A 22,685-nucleotide genomic window follows, 5' to 3' on the forward strand; every position below is an offset into this window, starting at 1 on the left:
AAAAAAAAAAAAAAAAAAAAAAAAAAAAATCAAAGCACTGGTTTTTAATATCTTCAGAGAGAAAATAATTAAAGGAAGCATGATGTTTTCTCAAACATGTTATTTAATTTAAAACCATGTAGTTTATGAAATATAGAATCTTATTCAATGTACTTGAGTCCACTGAACTAACCAAGAGGTATTTTGAACTTGGGAATCTTTGAGAGAGATCTATTACATAATTTAATTTTAAAACTATCTTTTTATCACATGCTTGTAGCAATCAATACCCCATTTTTTAAAAGATTTATTTGTTTATATTTTGTTGTTGGTAGACACAATACCTCTATTTTATTTATTTATTTTTATGTGGTGCTGAGGATCGAACCCAGAGCCTCGTGCATGCCAGGCAGAGTGCTCTACCGCTGAGCCACAATCCCAGCCCCCCACTTTTTTGATTACTGCTGTTTTAGAGCAAATCTTGACATCCCTTAGATTAACTCCTTAAAATTTGTTCTTCTTTTTTCAAAATTATTGGAATATGCTACATCTTTTTGCATGTCCATATAGATTTTAGAATAAGCTTATCAATTTTTGCCCATAAAACCACCAAGATGATGTTGCTCAAATAAATCAACTTAAGGAGAATTGACACTTTAACAATATTGTCTTCCAACATATGAACATGGTTCATCTCTTTTTTGATTAGATTTTCTTTAACTTCTCTCAGCAAAGTTTTGTAGTTTTCATTGTAAAGGCCTTGTTTATATTTTGGATCAAAAAAGCTAAATGTAAAATCTAAAGCTGAAAAATGTACACAAGAAAATGGAAAATGCTTATGACTTCAGGTTAGGCAAAAGTTTCTTAAAGGATATACAAGAAAATCCATAAAGGAAAAAAGTGATAGATTTCATAAATATTCTAAAACTTGTTTTTCAAAAGACATAATTATAAATGAAATATCAAGCCACATATGGGGAGAAAGTTTGGATAACAGTATGTATCTGACAAAAATCTTATATCCAGAATACAGAAATAATTCTTATGACTTAATAAGAGAAGAAAGAAGACAAATTAAATATAGGCAAAAGATTCAAACAGACCCTTCTCTAAAGAATATATACAAATAACCAGTAAGCAAATAAAAAGCACTCAATATCTTTAGTTCTTCAGAGAACCCCATGAGGTACCTCCACATCAATTACAATGGCTGAGAATAAGACCCTGATAATGCCAACCTTAACTAGAAGGTGGAGCACTGGAATTCTCCTACACTGCTGGTAAGGATGTAAAATGGTACATCCACTCTAGGAAACAGTTCGGTAGCATCATCAAAAATTAATCACACCTGCAACATAAAAGCCAGAAATTCCCTTCCTCAGTTGACCCAAATCAAGTGAAATTTTTTTCTCATACAGATTTATACACAGAAATTCACAACAGCTTTATTTGTAATGGTCAAAAGCTGGAAACTACCCCAATATCTATCAATATAGATGAATTATTTCCTATTTATACAATAAAAATGTGAGTCATCAGTGATAAGGAAATGGACTAATAATATGAACAACAACCTGGAAAGACCTTTAGGACACAAGGCTCAGCCAAAAGAACCAGAGGCATCTTCTCCCCCCAAAATAGTATAGTATGAAATTCCATTTTTATAAAATCCTAGGGAAGAAAAAAAAAAAACTAATCTATACTGATAGAAAACAGGCAGTGGTTTTCTTAGGCTAAGGTTTGGGGATGAATGACTATACTGGAACGCAGGGAAACTTTTTAGGGTACCAGAAATATTCTAGAATTTGATCATGGTGGTAGTTACAAGAACCTACACATTTATTAAAATTGTTCTTATTTATTGCATGTAGATTATACCTCAATAAAGTTAGTTTACTAAATAAAAAAAGTGTATTTTACCAATTGTTTTGAGGTATCACCACTGCATAGTTGGGTGGGGGCTTTTCACCTCATGTTTGGTGTGCAAATTCTGGATCCTCTACACATTTCAGTTGGGTTTCTTTAATTTTTTTTTTTTTTGAGTTATAGTTGGACATAATACCTTTTATTTATTTATTTATTTTTATGTAGTGCTGAGGATCGAACCCAGCGCCTCACATGTGCCAGGCGAGCACTCTACCACTGAGCCACAGCCACAGCCCCTCAGTTGGGTTTCTTTAAAGGAGAATAAGCTTAAAGACATTTCTGAAACAAAGTGAGAACAGAACACTTTGGAAGTTTATGCTTTTTTGTGTGTGCTAATATTTTATAGTTTGCTTATCTGTCCCTCATTTAACAATTTACAATTTTTTTCATAGGTGAAAAATCTTTATGGAACTCTTTCAAAGCATTCTGTTTAGAATTTATTTTAAGAAAAATAACATCTTCACTCTTTTTTGTTTTGAGGTGTTGGGGCCTTAACATGTTAGATTCTCTCTTTTTAATTAATCTGTGTAATTAATGGTGAAATAGCAAGTTCAAATGGCATGAGCAGGTTTGGAATCAACTACAGCTGACTCTGTTAGCAGGTGAGACAGAAGATGGGATCTGGGTGTTGACTGGTTGTGTCAACACACCCAAGAGGCATTTGGGATGAAATGGAGGCTGTGTTTCATGGTACATTGTGTCAGGGTTGGGTTGAGGAGGTGGACAGACATATTTGAGAGTAGCAGAACAGTCAGGAAAAGCAGTCAGGCCATCAAACAGTCAAGTTCCAGTCGGTGTGTATTACAGATGAGCTGGAGAGGTGATCCAGGGACCCCATTGCTAAATGCAGAGCATATTAACTCTCAGCTGCACCACTATGATCAGTCAGCCAACCTGCCCCTAGGTTTTCACTCCTCTTTGTTTTCACTCTTGCCTTAACTTAGAGAGCTTTTTCCTTCCTGCTTCTCTACTTGGGTAAAATGTTTTTGGTTTTCATGGTTTGATTCCACCATCTCTCTTCTAAAATTTGATCTGATGAGCAGCCTTCCCCAACCCAAACCCATTTCTAGAAAGAATTTCTAGAAAGAATTATATGTGTCCATGTGTTCAGGGGAGGCAGATGCCAGGTCTCACTCATCTTCATATCCTAGTTTAACTCACAGTGCCTGATGCATAGTAGGCATTTGATTTTTGTTTAATATGAATATTGGCCCTCTTATTATCATGAGTCTTTAAGACTGATAGGTACTCAATAAATGTTAAATTGAAGTAATTATGTTCAATCTTACTAGGAGTGACATGAGTTATTTCTCTAGTCATTTGTGAATTTGGGGCAATCCTGCAGTAGAGTTGCATATAGGATGTGATTTCTGGGAGGGCAACAGGCACTTCCCTCTCACTGCCCTGTCTTCTTTGTTGGCACATAGTAGCTCCTCAGTAAATATTTTATGAACACATATCTTTAGTGATTGTTCTGTCTTGTCAGGATTTTTTTGAATAGAAAGGATTTAAAACTAATCTCTAATATATGTTTTCAAATTTTTAAATCAGTAAATTTATTTGAGTTGGTAAATTCCTCAGAAGTTATTCTGAGGGAACTAATAATATAGAGATGAGACAGGTGAAGCGGTTTTCTGCTCTTCTCTACCCTTCTTCCTATTCCCTAGCAATTTAGCAGGATTTTCAAAGTCCTTAGGGTGCATCGTAGCACACTGAAAAAAATCTACATATCTCCTTTGGTCCACACATTAATTTATGAAAGAGGGAACTAAGGCCCATGGAAGTGAAGTGACCTTCCCAAGGTTACCTAGAAAAAACATTACCTAGAAAATCTTCTAGCTCTCGTTCTATTGCTCTTGATATTGCCCTTCATGTTCCATTTTTGCTCTAACCCATACATAGGATCTTAAGCATTTCAATTTTTCTTTAGTAAAGATCTTCCCTTTTCTTTAAGATACACCATCACTCCCAGTTGTACCACCTGCACTGAGCTAAATTATTCCTCAGTGTTTACACCTTTCAAATATTTATAGGCCGTCATCATGACACTCCTTAGTCATCCTTCAGGCTTGTTATATGCACGTAGATTGCTCCTTTCATCTTTCTGTACAAGTCAGTTTCTCCAATCCCTTTATCATTTGTACCATTCTCTCTCTAGTGCCTATAAGAGAGCAGTTTGAGTATATTCCAGATGGCAAAAAAATTAACCCAACATGTTGTAACCAGAGGGAGAAAAACATACTGAATAGATGAAAGGAACAATCTACAGGTTAATTAGTAGTATGGCCACAAATATGTGCACAGTTTTGTTTCAGAATAAAGCAAGCTGTATTTGTTGTAACTATCTCTTCTTTGAACTTAACAGAATGCTGATAATGCCAAGCTGTGTTTACAGTCCAAATCGCTGCTAAAGACCTTCAACTTTGCACTCCCCCTGTGTGATATCTTTTGCCTAAGAAAATCAAATAAAATCACATAGCAGGAGCTGATGCAAAAGCCTATTACTAGCTTCTCTGTTTTTGTGCACTTTCTGTGGGTTTACATGGTTTCTGGGAGCTCCCTATAAGCCATAATAAGGGTGGGCCCATGACTTATCTCACTAGTTATCAGGCCCCAAGTGCCTGATAAACCCAGTCATCTTGTAAAAATTACGTATGTTTACTGAACATGTTATCTAAATATGAAAACGACTTTAGTATAAGGGGAATTGCCCAGAAACATTCCAGTGACATAAATAAAATATGTCCATTTCCATAAGTTTTATAACCTTTCAACGAATTTGGGGTCTTGAAGAGCTGCCCAGAAATTCCCCTTGAATAGGTTCCCTTGACTCTTAGCGTGACTCTATATTTAGTCCATGTGTTTGTCTTATAAAATCTATCTTATAATGAAGAACTGAATTCTGGTCTTTGGAAATACTCCTGATTCTAGGCATTCACTTTATGGAAGGGAGCTACAGAGGGAATACATGGCCGGCCCAGGTGCATGGCTCCCTAGGCAATGTTCTGATTTTTTCAGAGTCTCATATGGTCCAGATATTATTCCTGCAGTCCCAGTCAAATTATTCCTTTGGCACTCCCTGTGCCTTTCTTCTGCCACTGTCTCTGATGATCTTTCAGGACTCTGCGTAGAAAGGAGATTTCTTACTGTATTCTATGGCAAAGCATCGCTCTGTATTTCAGAAATTATGGAGTTCATTAGAACGGAATTCATACTTTTCTCCTTAAAAACTCAGTGATTCTACTAATCTGGAGGTGGCAAAGAAGGGTAACTATTTTCTCTCTCACACAAAGCAAGATTGTGAAGGGACTTATTCTCTGAATGAAAGAGGAGAGGGGGAAAAGTAGAAACCTCATGTTTTATTCAAATGTTAACAAAGAAAATTGAGACGTGTGTTTCCTTAAAATTGACACCATTTTTATCCCAAACATTCTGGTAAGTGATAGCAGATGACTCTGCAAGCTTCTGTAGAGGGAGAGGAATTTTTCCAGGAGCATAGTCCCGGTGGGAAGTATTACCTAAAAGTAATACACTAATCGCTTTCAATCTTGCATATTTTCACATACTGTGTGCACACATACGTATATTAATAACTGTTCCCTAGACGTCACTTCGGCACTCAGAAAGCTCAGTGTTGCTATGCAAGCGCTGGAAATGGAATGAGATGCAGACAGCAGTTTAGCAAGGAGGACTCCACTGAGCTGCACAGTGGAATGGCCTGACATCCTAAGACTCCACACCCGTGGGTAGCCCTCTGAGCTCCGTTGTCCCACTATGTGTGACATGGCATTCATCTACCAACCGAATAATGACACTTCCAGTATTTCTAAGACATCTCCTCAAAGTCTATCTATTCATATCAGCCCTGCATTCCACTTTGTAGATGTGGAATAGAAATTCCTTAGAATATGGTCACTGTATGGTAGTTCCAGATATATAAGTACATTTTGCATGTGACTTATATTGATATTTATAACAAAACATGCATCTTAGAGGAATGTCTTATATTTTGTAGTAACATGTATATGTGTGTGTATTATTTATATAATTCTTCCCAACAATACTTTGAAGTACCTAGGACTGAGATTACAATGCCCATTCCACATATGGCTCCAACAGATAAAATAGCTTATCCAAAGTCACAGAACATTTATATTGTGCAGATAGGACCAAAACCAAATTCTTTTGTCCACATATTTATCATTTATCCCACTTAAGTGATTTGTACTTATTTAAACAAATAAATAATCAAATGAAAGTGGAACCTCCCATCAAATGAGTATAATAACAACACCAAAGTGTAAAACAATTGTTTTTTTGTTTGTTTGTTTGTTTGTTTGTTTGTTTGTTTTGTTTTGTTTTACCAGATATGGTCACACAGGGATTAGAGTCAGGTCTTTTTTGTCCAAGGTAGTCCTCTGCAGAACCTATTACCTCACCTCTTTCTGTCATTCCTGAGATTTTCAGAATACAACAGATGTACAAATCCAGAACACAACAAAGAATTTCAGAGAGAAATGAGATGACTGTCCTAGTTCAGATGGTAATGGATTTAACCTTGTTCTGAAATCATGTAGGAGTCATCTTCTCAGACTTGACAATGTCCCACACAATACTTCCATTTACAATAAAATTTTATCATTATTTGGAGGAAGAAAATCGATATCCTCAGGCAACAGCACCTACTAGTGGAAAGAAACTAATATTTAAGGTAACACAGCTGGTAGATAGTTTTATGCAGATTGAAAGGTCTCTCTACTAAGCCCTCAAAAGCCTGCATTCCGATGTTGTCTCTGCTATTGGCTTCCTATTGGGTCTTAGTCAAGGCATAGTCTCTCTCTTAGCCTTGGTTTTTGCATCTGTGAATAAGGAGGTGGGACTAGATCCTTTCTAAATTTTCTACACATTCTAAGATGATTTAAATTCTCTTCACAGTGCATTATGAGCATTTTGGCACTAAATACAAAAGGAAAAGCCCAAGAGAGACTAATTGGCTTCCCAAGGAAGTTGTGTCAGTTGAGGCTATTTCCTATCTCTGGGTCCAGGACCATGTGTGCAAGTAATATGATCTAGTTCAAAGATCACTCACCAGATCAGGCTTGAATTATAAGATCTGCTACCTACTTCTCAAGTCTTACATAATGTTATTGTCTTATTTATTTATTAGTTATTGTAAGATTCAAATGAGAATATAAGAATTATGAAGTTCTATTTGAATGTTATGGATTACTCTCAATCTTTATATAGCTGAAAATAATGTTAGTTATAAATTGTATGTTCTCCTTTTTAGTCTATGTTGTAAATTTGTGTCCCCCATGGAGGCAAGTACTATAAGGTAGACTTCTTTAAGTAGTCATACATTGCCTTATTTTTTCCTTGACACTGTTAAAGAATACCCAAGTCTATGTAGTTTATAAAGAAAAGAAATTTATTTTCTTGCATTCCTTGAGCGTAGGGATTTTGAGAACAGGACATCAGCAGGGTTCTGATGTCTAGTGAAGGTGCTGTCTGCTTCCAGGAATGGCGCCTTGTCACTGGATCCTCACATGGCAGATGGCAGAAAGGCAAGCTAGCATGTTGTAGCATGGAGCCTCTGTGTAAGGGATTGATCCATTCAGGAAGGAAAAGCCACTCACTTCTTCAAGGCCCTACCTCCTAATACCATTACATTGGATACCTGAACCTTAGAGAGGACACATTCCATCCATAGCACATTTCTTGTCTAAGACAGAAAGATAATATGATTATTAGAGGAAACTGCCAGTGAAATACCGACTCCTTTACATAAAAGGGTATGTGTGCATGTGCATGTGTGTGTGTGCACAATATTGCTGTTTTCCAAAGGATCAGCTTAGTTTCTGCATTCTTCTTTTATGACACAAGAAGATAAGAGGGACCCTTGAGAAAACCTAAAGCCCTTTTATAAAATGAGTCATATTCTTTCATCTGTAAACCATTTTCGTACAGTCCTTGAGACTGAGAAGTTATGTCTTCGTGTTGCCATGCTTATTACACATTATGTACATGGATTCCACCTCATTTTGAGCATATTCTTTTTTTCTGAGTTATTTGGATAAAAAGCTTTTATCATATATTGAACTCCTCACTGGTCCTATTGGTCATTAAATCTTTTTATCTTAGCAGTTTTTTTCATTGCTAAAATGAAGATGAACATAACGCTTGCTTTTCTGCCTCCAAGGATCATTGAAGTGTCACATCAATGGATGAGTAAGAATGTATGTTTAAATGATATAAGGAACTCTTGTTAACATCATGGCGAAGATCATGCTGCCACTGGGTGCTAAAAACAGTTACTTTAGAAAAACCACCCTGGGTCACCTCATTGTTCGGTTTACTTTAAAATAACCAGAATAAATGTGGAGATTTTCTAACGTAAGAGCTAAAAGTAAGTGGGCACATTTAACCTTCAAGTGGAACTGAGGGTAATGCAAATTTCCATGAGACATACCATGGAGCAAATTCAAATCATAACTCAAAAATAATTGTTCCACAGCTGTTATACCTCTACTAGTAAGTACTGCTTTTTCTTCTTATGGGTCATACATGGAATAGATGTTAAACATAGAAGAAGAGATTAAGTATTAAGAGTGGGAATATGAGAAGCCAGGATCAGTAGTGCACACCTATGATTCCAGTGAGTTGGGAGGCTAAGGCAGGAGGATAGCAAATTCTAGGCTGGCATCCGCAACTTAGTGAGGCCCTGTCTCAAAAAAAAAATAAGTGCTGAAGATGTAACTTAGTGGTACAGTATCTCTGGGTTCAATCCCCAGTACCCACCCCCACCAAAAGAGTGGGAATATGAGAATGTGTGTGTGTGTGTGTGTGTGTATAAATCAACTTGAAAAAAATCTTGCTTTGTCAAAAAGAGATATTAATTTTCCTATCAGGGATGTTCTAAGCTTTATTTAAGCTTCCTGCCAGGCCAGATGTTTTTGGAATTTTGGATTTCTAAAGTTAATAAGCAGACCTTTCAGGAAGTAGGCTCCAAAATCAACACTACCTAGGCCCTAATTGCAGTTTCAGTAGTGACCTCTGAGGCCTTGGGCAAGGTTCTAATCCCTCTATACCACCTTTTCTTCAACTATAATGAACTAATAATAGGACCTAGTCATAGAGTCTTGGAAGGATTATGTGAGGAAATACATTAAATACTTAAACCAACACACAACAATTGCTGAGTAGATGTTGACTATCATTGTCACTGTAGGGTCCACAAATTTTGGTAGGATTGGAACTGGATTCCTAGCACTGAATTTCACTAATAATAAATTGATAAATATAAGTCTTACCTAATGGTCTCAAGAGATGTGGCTCCCTGTGTAACTGGCACATTGACTGCTGTGAAAGGGAGTAATCTAGGACAAGTATCTTTCTGGTCCTCTGTATTATGGGCTCTTAGTTTTGAAGATTGTCCTCTTCCTCCTATAGCTAGAAGGCAATATTGAGCTTCTACCAAGCACTTTGTACATGTGAGCTTCACAGCTGGAGTTAAAGTATCTGTTTTCATCTCCTTTCTACAGAGACTTTAAAAGGTGACCACTGTATTTGGCACAGAATGGAGACTCGGTCAGTTCATTCATAGAGGGGTTAACAGGTAGTTGGATGGATGACTCAACATAGCATACAGCCTCCAGGCTAGAGAAAGAACCTACTCAGCTGCTTGATTTGGAGACAAGGAACCTCCAGTCTTTTAAATTCAGGAAACTTGTTTAGGCTGCTCATGGTCAGTAGGCAGTAACAGCAAGTCTTATAGTTATGATTTCTCTCCTCAGTGACATATCTGACTTTGTTTAAAAAGAGCACAACATAATATCCCAAACTGAAAAGCAATATTTCTTTCTGCTTTGTTTATTGGTGGTGCCTGTGGTGTTTTTATTTTGTTCTGTTTCTGATTCTCTTCCTGAGAGAATGGAAGGTCCTCCAAATGTTATGGTCATGACTACTGTGAGTGTGTGATTAGTTTAGTGAAGGTCAGGACCAGGGTCAGTGGTGTCCAAATCTCTGCCTCTGTCAACCTAATATTAAGTTAGTTCTCTGTTAGGGCTTTTGCACTAGCCACCACTGCCTTCTGACACTGCAGGAAAGACTACTCTTTGTGGAACATACAAGCACAGAGTCCCCCCGGTATAACAGTGGTTCTCTAATTCACTGCATGAGATTGACCCAAGAACCTCCAAAAATCATTATCTCAGGGTTCCAGCTAGGAACAATTAAATCAGTTTCTGGATGTAGTGTGTGAGCATCAGTATTTTTTTTTCCAAAGCTTTCCTGATGGAAAGCCAGTATTTAAATAATCTTCACACTTAAGACCACTGTGAAGGCCCTTCACAGATAGTGATGTTCACTAAAATCTCTGAGATTGGGGGCTTGGGGATGCTGAACTGATCCTTCTTCTTTCCCAGGGGGTGGAAATAGGCCCTGTCCCTAAGCAATGCTGATAACAGAGTTACGATTGAATAATAAAATGTGTTCATAGTAAAATATACGTTGATTAAGAAAACGGGCTTTAAAGGTCAGACCTGTCTCCTATCCTAGCCACACTGCATTCTTCCCTGGAGACCTCGGCCAGGGAACTTAGACTTGGTTTCTTATCTACCAGATAAAAATAATGGTAGATAAGCATTAATAGGACTGAGAGAGCATTAGCTTAGGGTAGAGTCTGGCCCAGAGAAAAACATAGCAATTTTCTGGTTTTTTTGTTGTTGTTATTGTTTTGTTTTATTGTTTGCTTCTTCACAATGTAGATATTTAAATCAAATAAAATGTGCTTCCTTTGGCCACCCTGTGTGGGATTCCCCCTTTCAGTGTATGTCTTCACCTGAAAATCTAACCTAAGCAAATATATGTCTATAAATGAATCATGTTGTGGTCAGATTTCATAATCACTTCCCTTATTCAGGAGATCGCTCAGCCTTCACTTCATTTCTTGTAGTTTCTCACTCAGGCCTTTACCACCCATTCCAGAACTTCTCTTCCTGACACCTTCTTGGGTTTGGTTTTCATGTGCATGTGTGGGGTTTGTTTGTTTATTTGTTTGTTTGACCTTAACTTAGTATCTTTGTCTGAATTAAGGTGTTTTATAACCTGTCTCTAAAAGTCTCTTATCTACCACTAGTCTTAGGACTATAGCAGTCTTATAGTCTTTGCTCCTTCTCTCTCTCTCCTCAGTGTGTGTGTGTGTGTGTGTGTGTGTGTGTGTGTGTGAGAGAGAGAGAGAGAGAGAGAGAGAGAGAGAGAGAGAGAGAGACAGAGACATGAAGGAGAGAGGGGAACAGCCATTCACAGCCTCCTCTCCATGTATGAGTTGAATCTGTAGTTATCTCTGTGAGGACCATCTAAGCAGTAACTTAATGAAGTGGATGTGTCCTAAAGTCTAACTTTTAAGAAATGATCAGGACTTCAGCATCCACAGATCCAAATGGCACTTACCATGGGAGTCTGGATATTGCTACACTATTTAAAGACAGAGTCCAAGAAAATGGTAAAAACTCAGTTTATTCTATGATACAATATGTGATATCCTACGTTAAATGACTACCAGTGGACATTCTTTGTCGAGTCTGTGTTTTTTAAAGTCATGCAGTTCTTCCATATGATTGATCGTATTGATAAATGCATTGAAAACACATAAGAAGCATGTTCTGTAGGAATGTTCTAATTAATACAAAGGAGCTACTTTCTCTGACTAAATGCTAGCAAAATATCTTAAAAGAAAATTTAGCTAGTTCTGTTCATGTATTTTGGATGGATGGAGACCCTTTGAAAACTTTAAACTAACACATAACAACAGTCAAGTAGTTTACTCTTGTTGGGAAAAAAAAAAACCTGTATATATTATAATGCCATAGAAACTTCTATTTTTTCAACTTATGGTTGAGCAGTCTGTTTTGCATGCAGAAGAAACCTGTTTGGGCAATCTTGTCAATATTTATTCTGACAAGTAGTATAGAAATAGGTATCTCTTAGACCAGTGGCTCAATTTGGCCAAACATTAGAATCATCTGAAATGCTTATATCATTTTCACTCCTGAACCATTCTAGACCTGGGAAATCAGAATCTCTGGACCCAGAACACAGCATTTAGTAATTTTTTAAAGGTTTCCCAGATGATTGCAATATACAAACAAGGTTTAGGATCCATGTCCTAGAAAATAGGCAGTTTAATTATTGCATTCATTAATGTTACAGGGACCCATGAAATAAAAACTTAGGTGATTAGAAAATGCCATCATATTAAAACCCTCAGAGAATGTCATATGGGACTGTCATATAAAGGATGCAAATTTGTTCTAATGTCTTCTCATATCATCAGTGGAAGATAATTTCTGAATCAGCTTAATTGAGGCTGTGCTCCAGGAAGATAACTCCTTGGCCATAAGTACAGTTAATTGGAGTACATCTTATTTCTAGGAATACTTTTCCATCTTTTCAAACTACCTTTATATAGTCTTGTTGATTAAAATTTTTATAAAGGACTTTTTTCAGAATGCATTAAAGAAGATTGTTACTGAGAAAATAGATATATCATATACATTGGCATATAGAGCTTCAATTCATTATAATATTTAGAGGTAGAGTATTAGTTTTCCTTATAACCAAATTTTCTATAAGTCTAATAGCAAGGAGAATATGAAAACAAAAGTGACCAGGCTTGATATTGGCATAAATTTATTACTTTATTTTAATGTTGAATTATGGGCACATTTGGAAGTATCTCATCCCCATATCATGGCACCAGTTCTAAAAATGACTATGGATACTTTGATCCCATCTCAAAAGAAGCACGTGGTTTTTAAATAAAAATGTTTATTTGCACAAGTGAAGAAAGTGAATGCAAACTACAAAAAAAAATGAAAATAAGCATGAAAACTCATATTCCCCTACTCTAGTTCCCTTGCTCAATCTGATGATTTTCTTAGAATGTTATTCTCCACTTGCCTAAAAATGACTTGTTTGAATTCAATCTTACCCCCCGTATTCAGCTTAGTTATTAAAACTTCCATGAAGCTTTTCCATTTGTAACAGAAAGTAAACCACAGACATCAGAACAAGGAGGAAGTCACTGCAATGGTCCATGAAAAAAAAACCTGATAGTAGGCACAGTGATAGAAAGTAGGTGCTAAAGAGACAGTGATGGGTTGTTACAGAATGGTAGAGAGGAAAAGAGGGGTAGGAAAAATCCCTGGCTGGCACCCCAGACCAGACCATAAAAGCCATGCACACACACCTACACACACACACACACACACACACACACTCACATACTTTCAGCATGCATGACTTGTGGGACTTTATTCATGAACAAAATTTGCAGGCTATCTGTCCTCTACCATTGGTTCTTTTGATTTATTGTACTATATGTTCACAGGAAGCTCCCCACAGAAGGCTGGAGTCTGAGTTGTAACCTCTTACTGTCTCCTAATCAACACATTTGATGTGTTTCTTTCATGTTCTGATACCTTGAAGTTTGGTACCATTTCTTGTTTTTCCTTGTTTAAAAGTTCATAGATACTTGTCTAAGGTGGACATTTAAGTCATGGTGTGCTTTTAATAATGTGTAGTGTAAGTCCCTCTAAAGGCATGAATACATTTTGCTTGAGTGTCTTTTCATTCTGAATGCTTCTCTGAAAGGCATAGTTTGTAAATTCTTGTTAATGTGAAAAGGGAACGTTTTGGGCACCTTCTCTGTGTTGCTGATGTGTAGAGAGAGCTATTTTTAATTTTTGTTCTTCACTCTTTTTTCTGTGCTTGTGAATTTTGAGGTGCCAGACTGACTGCCCTCTAGGCTAGTGTCCCCAATTTATCCCAAAAATAGGAAAAATATGAGAGGCAGAAAAGTCCAGAGTCATGTCTGGGTTCAGCATATTACCCTGACCCACTCTGGAAAAATATTCAACATACCCTAAAGGAAAAGTTTTTTGTTGTTCTTTTTCTTTTCTATTCTTTTCTTTTTTCTTTATTTTTTTTAATGAAATAGTCCATCTGCTCTCAGAGCTGAGAAAACTAAAGCCTCTTTTGCTATCACTGCAGCAATTTTGCCTCTTGTAAACCAACACTCAGGATCTCTTTGGAAAATCTAGAATATTTTTTTCTCTTTCATTTCCACCTGACAAAATTCCATCCTTTAAGACTGAATTCAAATGCTTGTTGTTACTGAGCCCTCTCAATGTGATTTTCCTTCCATATTTTCATAATACTTTCTTCTACAACATACATCCAACAGGCATATTTTGTCATGTGCATGTTGGATGTAGGTAAGTCTCAAAGTGACTATAAAAGGTGCTGACAGCACCAATTCCATTTCTGCATGTCACACAGAATCTGACTGTGGTCCTGGACAAAGAGCAGACATTTGATGTCTGTTGAATTCATGGAAAATTTCAAAGCTTACCTGTTCAGCTGGACCTTTCCTTCTAAATCAGAGATTGACACTGACCACCCAGTCCTCATGGATAGCTATCAAACTCTCTACAAATCATGCAGGTGGAAGCTCTTGGATTCCAGGTATTATACTTTAGAAATTCATAGTCTAGACCGAAACTGCCAGCTTTAACAGCTTAGCAGACCGCTATGACCAAAAGTCATTACTAATCCACCCAAACTGTTATTACAAAGTGTGGTCCACAAGATCCCTGGTGGTCCCTGATATTTTTATTACATGATCCTTTTACTTCTAGAAAGGGAAATAATAATGTAGAAAAATAATTTTACCAACCAGCATTTAACAAATGTGTAATACAACATTCGAGTTTTCATAGGAATTCAATGTTTTTAATAGTCATATGGATTGGTCATCCCACTGGCCCTTAAAAGTGCCCAGTATGTTTTCTGGAAAGAAATGTTGTCAGTTGGTGGCATGAAGCTCTTAGAATTTCAGCCTCATTTTCAAACATAGCATGCTTAACTTTTAGTAAACCAATTAAGTTTTTGGTTTTTCTGTTTTCACAATAACCATGAACGTAGTGACATATAAAATAATGTGATTTTCTTACTGTTAACAGGGAATGTAGAAAAATTTAAAGATATCTTTCTAAGTTACACCTTATAATAAAAACAGGTACAAGTTAACTCTTAGAAAGAGGTTTGTAAAACCATACACAATGCTTATTACAAAATTTTTATCAAATGTCAGGAATATAATATTGAGACTTCATAAGAATATCAACTGTAATAGAGATAGCTCAGATTCTAAGAGCTTAACTCTTGCCAGCATTTGATAGTTCTTATTGCTTAGATAGTTTTAGCTTTATGTCAGAGACATTCTGATCCTGCAACAGAATATAGAGAAATGCTTTCTAGGGCCAAATACAACCAGAGAGAACTAGAAGTATATTTATTTCTTTTCTCCCAAGTTGAAACATTTAGCTCTCCCACTTTTGAGTGTGAAATGATTGTCAATCCAAAATGATGTAGTGTTGAGAGCAGTTTTCTCTGACAAATCTCCCCATAATGCTGCATAGTGTTGGATCTGTGTTAAACTTGGTGCACAGAACTGGGAGGGGGCAATTTACCAGAACGGTAAAGAGCATAGACACTAAAGCTAGACTGCTTGGACTTGATGTTAAACATTCTCCATGCCTTAGTTTTCTAAGGCATGGAGAATAATAACAGTATCTACACATGGATTGTGAATATGAGTTAATACATAGATGCCCCAAGAAGAAATGTCTTGCATGAGAAGCACTAGGTTTGCTACAAGTTATGTTGAAAAGACTGCAAATTTTTGCTGACATTCCCAGTGTTCTCAGTACCTGTTAGGATTGTTTTTAATTTAGTAAAGACAAAGAATAAAGATGCATACTAGATGCAGACCCAACCTCTTGCTCCAAATTCCCATGACAAAGCCAGATAGAGATGAACATACAACCAGCACAGTGCCTCTTGCTGACAAAATTATGTTTCAAAATTATATTTTGTTGTTATTATTTAAAACTTAAACCTAACTCTTTGTCCATATATGGACCAGATGCCCCTTTAATCAATTTAAGAATGCAGTAGCTTTGCAGACCACTGGATGGACAATGACAACCATGACCACAAGGGACTTAAAACCCCACAGTATGTGGAACCACTGCAGAGTTAGGGATATGCAAACTAAGAGCAGACTCTGAGGCCATGCTAGGTGAATTGTACGTGTTTACATGGTCAGGTCCAATAGATGAGACTAGTTGTATGAGGCTCCAGAAGACATAGACCTAGAACAACTGGGTAGCAGTATCTGATTCAGTGTGAAAGAGAACTTTTTTGCAGTTAGAGTAGTGTGCCCGTCACTGGGGGCTGACTGCAGAGGCTTGACAACCAGGGCTTTTGTGAAAAGAATTGAAGTTCAAGTGTGGATCCAGATCTCTCCCATCCACCTGTATATACAGACTCTCCAAGGAGAAGCTTTCCTGGACTGTTTTGTAGATTGTGCCTTTCAGTCCAAACATCCTGACTCATACCCCTCTTATATATGCAAGTGTGACTGGAGTCAGATGATGGCCTCAAAATCAGAGACCTGAGTTCTAGTCCATCACTTTCTCTGGGACCTTTGGTCAATTTTGTCAATTAACTCGTGTAAAATCCCCATCATGCTGGCCTTTCAAAGGATGAAAGTGACTTTACTGGTGGTGGTGGTGGTTCTTTTGCTGTTACTGACAATACAAATCTGCTGTCTCCTGGAAAATGACTTCTTCAGAAGGATCAAAACACTTCTTTGTCCTTAACAATTCTTTCCCTTTTTCTTTCAGGCCGCTGTGCTCGCTGTGGGGAAAATGTAGTTGGGGAAGGTACAGGATGCACTGCCATGGATCAGGTCTTCCATGTGGATTGTTTCACCTGCATCATCTGCAACAACAAGCTCCGAGGGCAGCCCTTCTATGCTGTTGAAAAGAAAGCATACTGTGAGCCCTGCTACATTGTAAGTGCTTTCATTTTTGCTCTTCAGGTGCTTTGGCCTGATGCCAATCACTCCAGACAGAATGTAGCCATCTAAGCTTTATTTCTCACCCAATGTTATAATGTGTGTGTGTTTATATATGTGTATATGTAAATAGGCATACTGTAGATGTCCCCCTGTATTCCCCATTCATATGAGGTCAGAAATGTGCATTGGGGTGGGGCTGCTTTTCATTTAGTGATTCAGCTGAGAAGTTCACCAACTTGTGGATTTTAGGCATGTATGTCCAAACTAGCAGGTATCCTCCTCAAAGCATCAGAAGGCTTCCCAGTAGCAGAGTCTACCTCTTGCTAGTAAATCTCACCCTGCGTTTGAAAGCCAGTATTTTTAGGGAATCTTTGCAGACTTCTGGACTTGTCAGGCTCTTCTAAACTTCTGGACTACTTTTCTACCCAGAATGTTTCTTACCAGCCTTATCCAACAGATTTTTCAATGATGCAGAGAAACCCTGAATTATAGAGCACCTTAAAGAGAAATGAATAGTAATACCGACTGAGCTAATAATTGTTTTCTTTTTTAAAAGAAAAAACCCTGTATTTTAATAACATAGCTGAGAGGCTGAAAAATAGTCATATTATCTTAGATTTTTTTGCAGGGCCACTTAATCTATTATGTTATTCTCTAATAGAACGATTGGATGACTAAATACAAACTTTTTAAAAAATCTAAAGTACCTTATTTTGCTATCTTTCTGTATGATTTTGATCTGCCTGTCTAACATGTGTTTGTGAATAAAAGTACTACTTTTTATGCAACTCACAAAAGAGTAATGATTTGGCCCTTCATGCCGAGGTATTGCAGCATCAAAAAAGCCTTGGTGCGAGGTGTTGGGAGTCACAGCTTTGCAAAATTTCCAAAATTCAAGGTTTATTGGAGTTTGTGGCCTGGATGGTATTTTGCCATAACCTGGTAACTTTAACTCTTTGTAATGCTGGGGTTTGTAGCACAGTTCCAAAAGTTCAAGATTAAGACTATGAAGGATTACATATCATTTTGCATCTGTTAGGCTCAATTTTATTTCATTTTTCTCCCAGAGGCAATTTAAATACATGTAGCATCATTAAAAAGCCATACATTTTTAGAGGTGAAAAAAAAATCTTCAGACCATTTGCCTAATTTATCTCTTTAGAAGTGAGAACACAGAAACAGAGAGAGGGAGAGTAACTTCTTATGTTCTGTCATAGTGTCAGAGCCAGGGCTATATTCAGTTATCCACAGCCTTATATCTTGTGCAAATACCACATGGTTTTAGTTTGTCCAAAACATAAAGATGGACACAATAATGTCCTGTTGATCTGGAAAGAGCGATGATTTCTAATAGAAGTCTGGCAAATGAAAGCTTACCACTATAGGACATTCAAATATTTCAAATATCACCTTTTGGGATCTTCATTGAAAAGAAAAAAGCATTGCATAGTTCCCAGCCTTTTCGTGTGGACTACATGAACTATCATTGACAATAACTTAGAACCACCACTTTGAAATTATTGGTTGCTACAAGAGCTTTGATAGTAATGTCAGCAGAGCCTGCAGAGGCACCCCAGTCCCATTTGTTCCTAATCTAAGAAATTACATATGGTTGTGTGTGGTTTTTTTTTTGTTTTGTTTTTATAGCTTTTCTGTTTCATCCTTTTTTGACTACATTGTTGACTCTTGGCCACTTTAATGACTTTCTTGTGACAGCCCTCTTCACCCATTCTTTTCATCCTTCATAAACCAAAACTCTTAAATACATTATCAGGAAACAACGTAACAGTAAGAGGAGCTCATGAGTTTGAATTCAGTTCCATCACTTAATACTTTGTCTCCCTGTGTAAATTATTCCATCTTTCTAAGGCTTCAATTTGCTCAGTATTTCCCCCAAAGACTACAGAAGATGAAATGAAGCAATCTTAGTAAAGCATCCTTTGCCTTCTCCAGAAACAGTAGTGGAATACATGGTATTCCAAGATTAATTTTACCAAGACGTTTGAATCCTCATCACTGTTTCTGAACCTGAGAACTTTACCTATGCAGTGAGATTCACCAGGAAGTTGTTTTAGATCTCAGACATAACACTTCTTCCCACTTTTTAATGCTTTGCTTGCTTTCCTGAGTGTATAATAAGACCGAAGAATGGCCAATATGACAAAATGAGGAGAGTTTCTACAGTGTGTGGGCTCAGGTTTCAATCTCTCTTCGAGGCATAGGGTCTTCAGCATACTACCCCCTCTGCTTTGGTTGTATGTTAATGTACTGTGCTTATAGCAAGGAAACTGTCTGGGAGATATTTAATCACAGACATGGAAGAACTGGGAGAATTCAAATAATGGAAATCCTTACCATCTTTTTAATATCCTCCTTCATAAGAACATTTAATCAAGTTTTTTTTTAAATGAAATCTATACATAGTGACTCTAAAATGTAATTTAATTCTTACCAGAATTCAGTTAAGCTTTACCCAGGGACCTTTGTTCAGCATTGATTGCGGAGTTCAACACAGCTCTCACACCCTCAGATGGGTATACTAGCACTTTAATTTCTTCTAAATTTGCATAAGTCCAATAAGCTGCACACTAGAACTAAAAAGATGTTGGGGAAACAGAAAGAATTAAACAGAACAATTTTTTTTTTAAGGACAATCCTAGACATGTGTGTTTTAAAGAACCAAAGGCCTTAGAACAGGAAGAACTTTCTGTGTGATCCAGAAAAATTGCCTCTTTTACAACTGCAGGAAACCAGTAGTTAAAAGACATTCTTTATGAAGCAGAGAAAACCCAGTCCCTGGATTTCAGTCAGGATTCCTTTCTTTTGTTTATTTTTTTTTTCATTGATGGAACAAGTATATTGTTTACATTAGGTTAACAAATAGGAAATAGAAAATCAAATATGTGTAGGGAATTACAATGCCACATTGAGTAGCTTAATGAATTATTTCTGTGTAATGACCACCCACCCATGTGTGACACTGAATCCAGGAATGAGACCCCTCTAATATAAACTAAATTTATTTCTGCCAAAATTGGTTATTGATAAAGATCAATATAACTAAGATCATATAAATATAACTAAACCTCTCCAATAGGGAATAGGATATATTTAATAAGTGGTCTCATTACTGCTGATGGTCCTGTAAAGTGGAAAAAAAAAACTGGATTGAATCTAAGATCATAGTTAAATGAAACATTTAAATTATTTTAAGGTAAAATGCACAAGTAATGTCTTCAGATTTGGTTTATTAATTGCAGATATGTTTCTAAGGTCTCTTGAATTCTTCATCCTTGTGCACAAATAGCTGTACTTAAATAAATTTTACTCAATATGGCATTGTAATTCCCTACACACACTTGATTTTCTGTTCCCTATTTGTTAACCTAATATAAATATGTACATAGCTTTTTTTGGTAATCATCTTCATTTTTAGCTTTTTATCTCTTTAGGTTTATATTATGTTTACATGCTATATTTTAAAACCATTTCTCACTCAAAAGATATTAGGTATTTTCCAATCTTTTAGCATTGTAAATAACAGGCTTACAGGAAACAGAGTAAAATTTTTATATTTTTAAAATTACTTCCATAGATTAATTTTAAATTTATCTTACCAATCAAGAGCAGAGCAATTCAGAAGACTTTGCTTTATTTTGCTACATTTCTTTAGAAAGATTTTTCCAGTTTACAGGACCATCAGCAGTAATGAGACCCTCTCCAATAGGGAATAGGATACTTATTAAATGTATCTTATTCCCTATTGGAGAGGTTGTTATATTTATTTTGAACCAATTTAAAAAGTACATTATGTCACAGTTATTTAATTTACATTCTTATAATTATTATCAAAATTGATGTTTTTCGAGTTTGGTGTCGCTGAGATGCCTTTCTACTTTGACATCTTTTTAAAAGCTTAGTTTTAAACATTCATAAAGTTTTGAAAAAAATAACAATTTAAAATTAAGCACTCAAACTTCCTTGGGAAGTAAAGTGTTATAAATAGCATCTGCTTAAGTAATGGTGACTCTCTTGGTATGACCTTGGGTAAATCATTCATCTTCTGAGTACTAGTACTCACATTTATTAAAGGAAGGTATTAATTTCTTCCCTATCCTCAAAGAGAGGGAGAGAACAAGTATGATATTTTGTATGTCATTAAACCATTTACCAATATGAGGGCCTAATCTGATTAATAATATGACTATCATCACCTTTTGCCCTTAGTATTATGTGATCCAATTTAGAAACCCTTTTTAAGTTTGGAGAAGTATCCTGGCTGTCGTTACGATAGAAATCCCAAAATAAATTGATGTAGTAGGAGGAACATGAGAACAAGTAAGAGAAAAAGAACTTCACGCTTTGCTTACGTCGATTTCTGTGCTGCCATCAGTGAGGTGGTAGTCATGCCTCCCCCCTTTTATGTCCTCTGCCCTCCCTGAGACCAGCTTATTTGTGAGCAGAGATTTAGCACAATCAGTGTCGTTTTCCTCTTAGCACTGACAGGGAGCCTTGGCCTAGAACACAGCATGTAAAAAGTTTTCACCAAAGTGTGTACCAAATGGCAGCCGAGGAGTCTCCCCTAAACCAGGGCTCCTACACAGAGTGGTTGGAGTCCAACTCCTGACACTGAAGGTGGAAGTTGTTAAGACATTTTTATTAGAGCTGAAATCCTAGTGACTAAAGGGCCTCTGGAAACAGGAGGCCAGCTCCAAAGGAGACTAAGCTCTGAGGTACATGAACTTGGCACATTAGTGGCCAGCCCACCAGCAGACTTTTACTCTCTTGTGTCACTAAATGGCTGCAGTTAAAACAGTCTAACTTTTCAACCTCCAGTAAAAGGTTGGGTTTTGTATCTCTGCAGGAAAGCTGTCCTTTATAAATTCAAGTTCTCCTAATAAAATGTTTTAAAAGCACTTGTAGCCAGTGCCTTATATGGGTGTTGGAACAGGAACTGGGAGTTTGGACTAAATCTTTTAAATCCACATGAACTTCCCTTCTCTTTTCTTAACTGCTTGCCTTTGGTCTTTCATCTCTAAGATGAACTGTGTTTTTCTCTGTCTTGTCATCTCTCTCACACTACACACACATCAATACACAAACCACACACTGCACACACACACACACCACACATCACACACTATACACACCACATGTGCACCACATACATCACACACATCACTTGCTTTACACATACCACATGTGCACGACATACATCACACACACCACTCGCTTTACACATACCACACACATGCTTCTCACACAGCACACACATTACACATACCTCACACACACACTATATACACACCGCACGCATGCCACACACCACAAACATGCATAGAACATATAACATGCATGCATCATACAAAGCACACACATATGCATACACACCACATATCACACACACTTTCTTCTTGATATTTTATCCTCCTCTCACCATTACTCTCCCAGGAAGAAGAAAAATGGCTCAAAAAAGAAAAAAAAATGTCAAAACACTCTTTTGCAGGGTGTAACCACACTAACTTCTGAAACATCATCTCTCCTATTCATTAGAATCTAGCATTTTACAGTGCTCCTGAGCATCTTTTATTACATGTTATCGTAGATATTAGAGCCATGTGAAATAGATGAGGGGAGATTGTTAGTCTCATTTTACAAATGCACCTTTGATGGTATTAAAGTAAAAGACAAAATGAAGACTAGGAAGAGTTCTTCCGGCTTACTCTTTATTGCCTGGTCATGCACCCAGCCTGCAGCTAATGTTCAACTTCCTGAATACATGAAGATCCTGCCATCCCCCCTCCCAATACACACACACATCTACAGTCAGCTGTCATCAGCACCTACCATTTCC

General features: G+C 36.9%; 1 protein-coding gene across 12 annotated transcripts in view; it reads left to right on the forward strand.

Annotated features, from left to right (window-relative positions):
* LOC107154372 (LIM domain containing preferred translocation partner in lipoma) overlaps positions 1-22,685 on the forward strand; it is a 608,084-nt gene that overhangs the window by 477,846 nt on the left and 107,553 nt on the right. For all 12 annotated transcript variants that reach the window (XM_015499986.2, XM_048804054.1, XM_048804052.1 and 9 more), the window contains one exon: positions 16,656-16,825. In XM_015499986.2, coding sequence (XP_015355472.1) covers positions 16,656-16,825 — 170 coding nt within the window. The remainder of the gene's footprint in view (positions 1-16,655; positions 16,826-22,685) is intronic.

The sequence above is a fragment of the Marmota marmota genome, unplaced genomic scaffold (assembly GCF_001458135.2).
Source record: "Marmota marmota marmota unplaced genomic scaffold, marMar, whole genome shotgun sequence".
NCBI classification, from domain to species: Eukaryota; Metazoa; Chordata; class Mammalia; order Rodentia; family Sciuridae; genus Marmota; species Marmota marmota.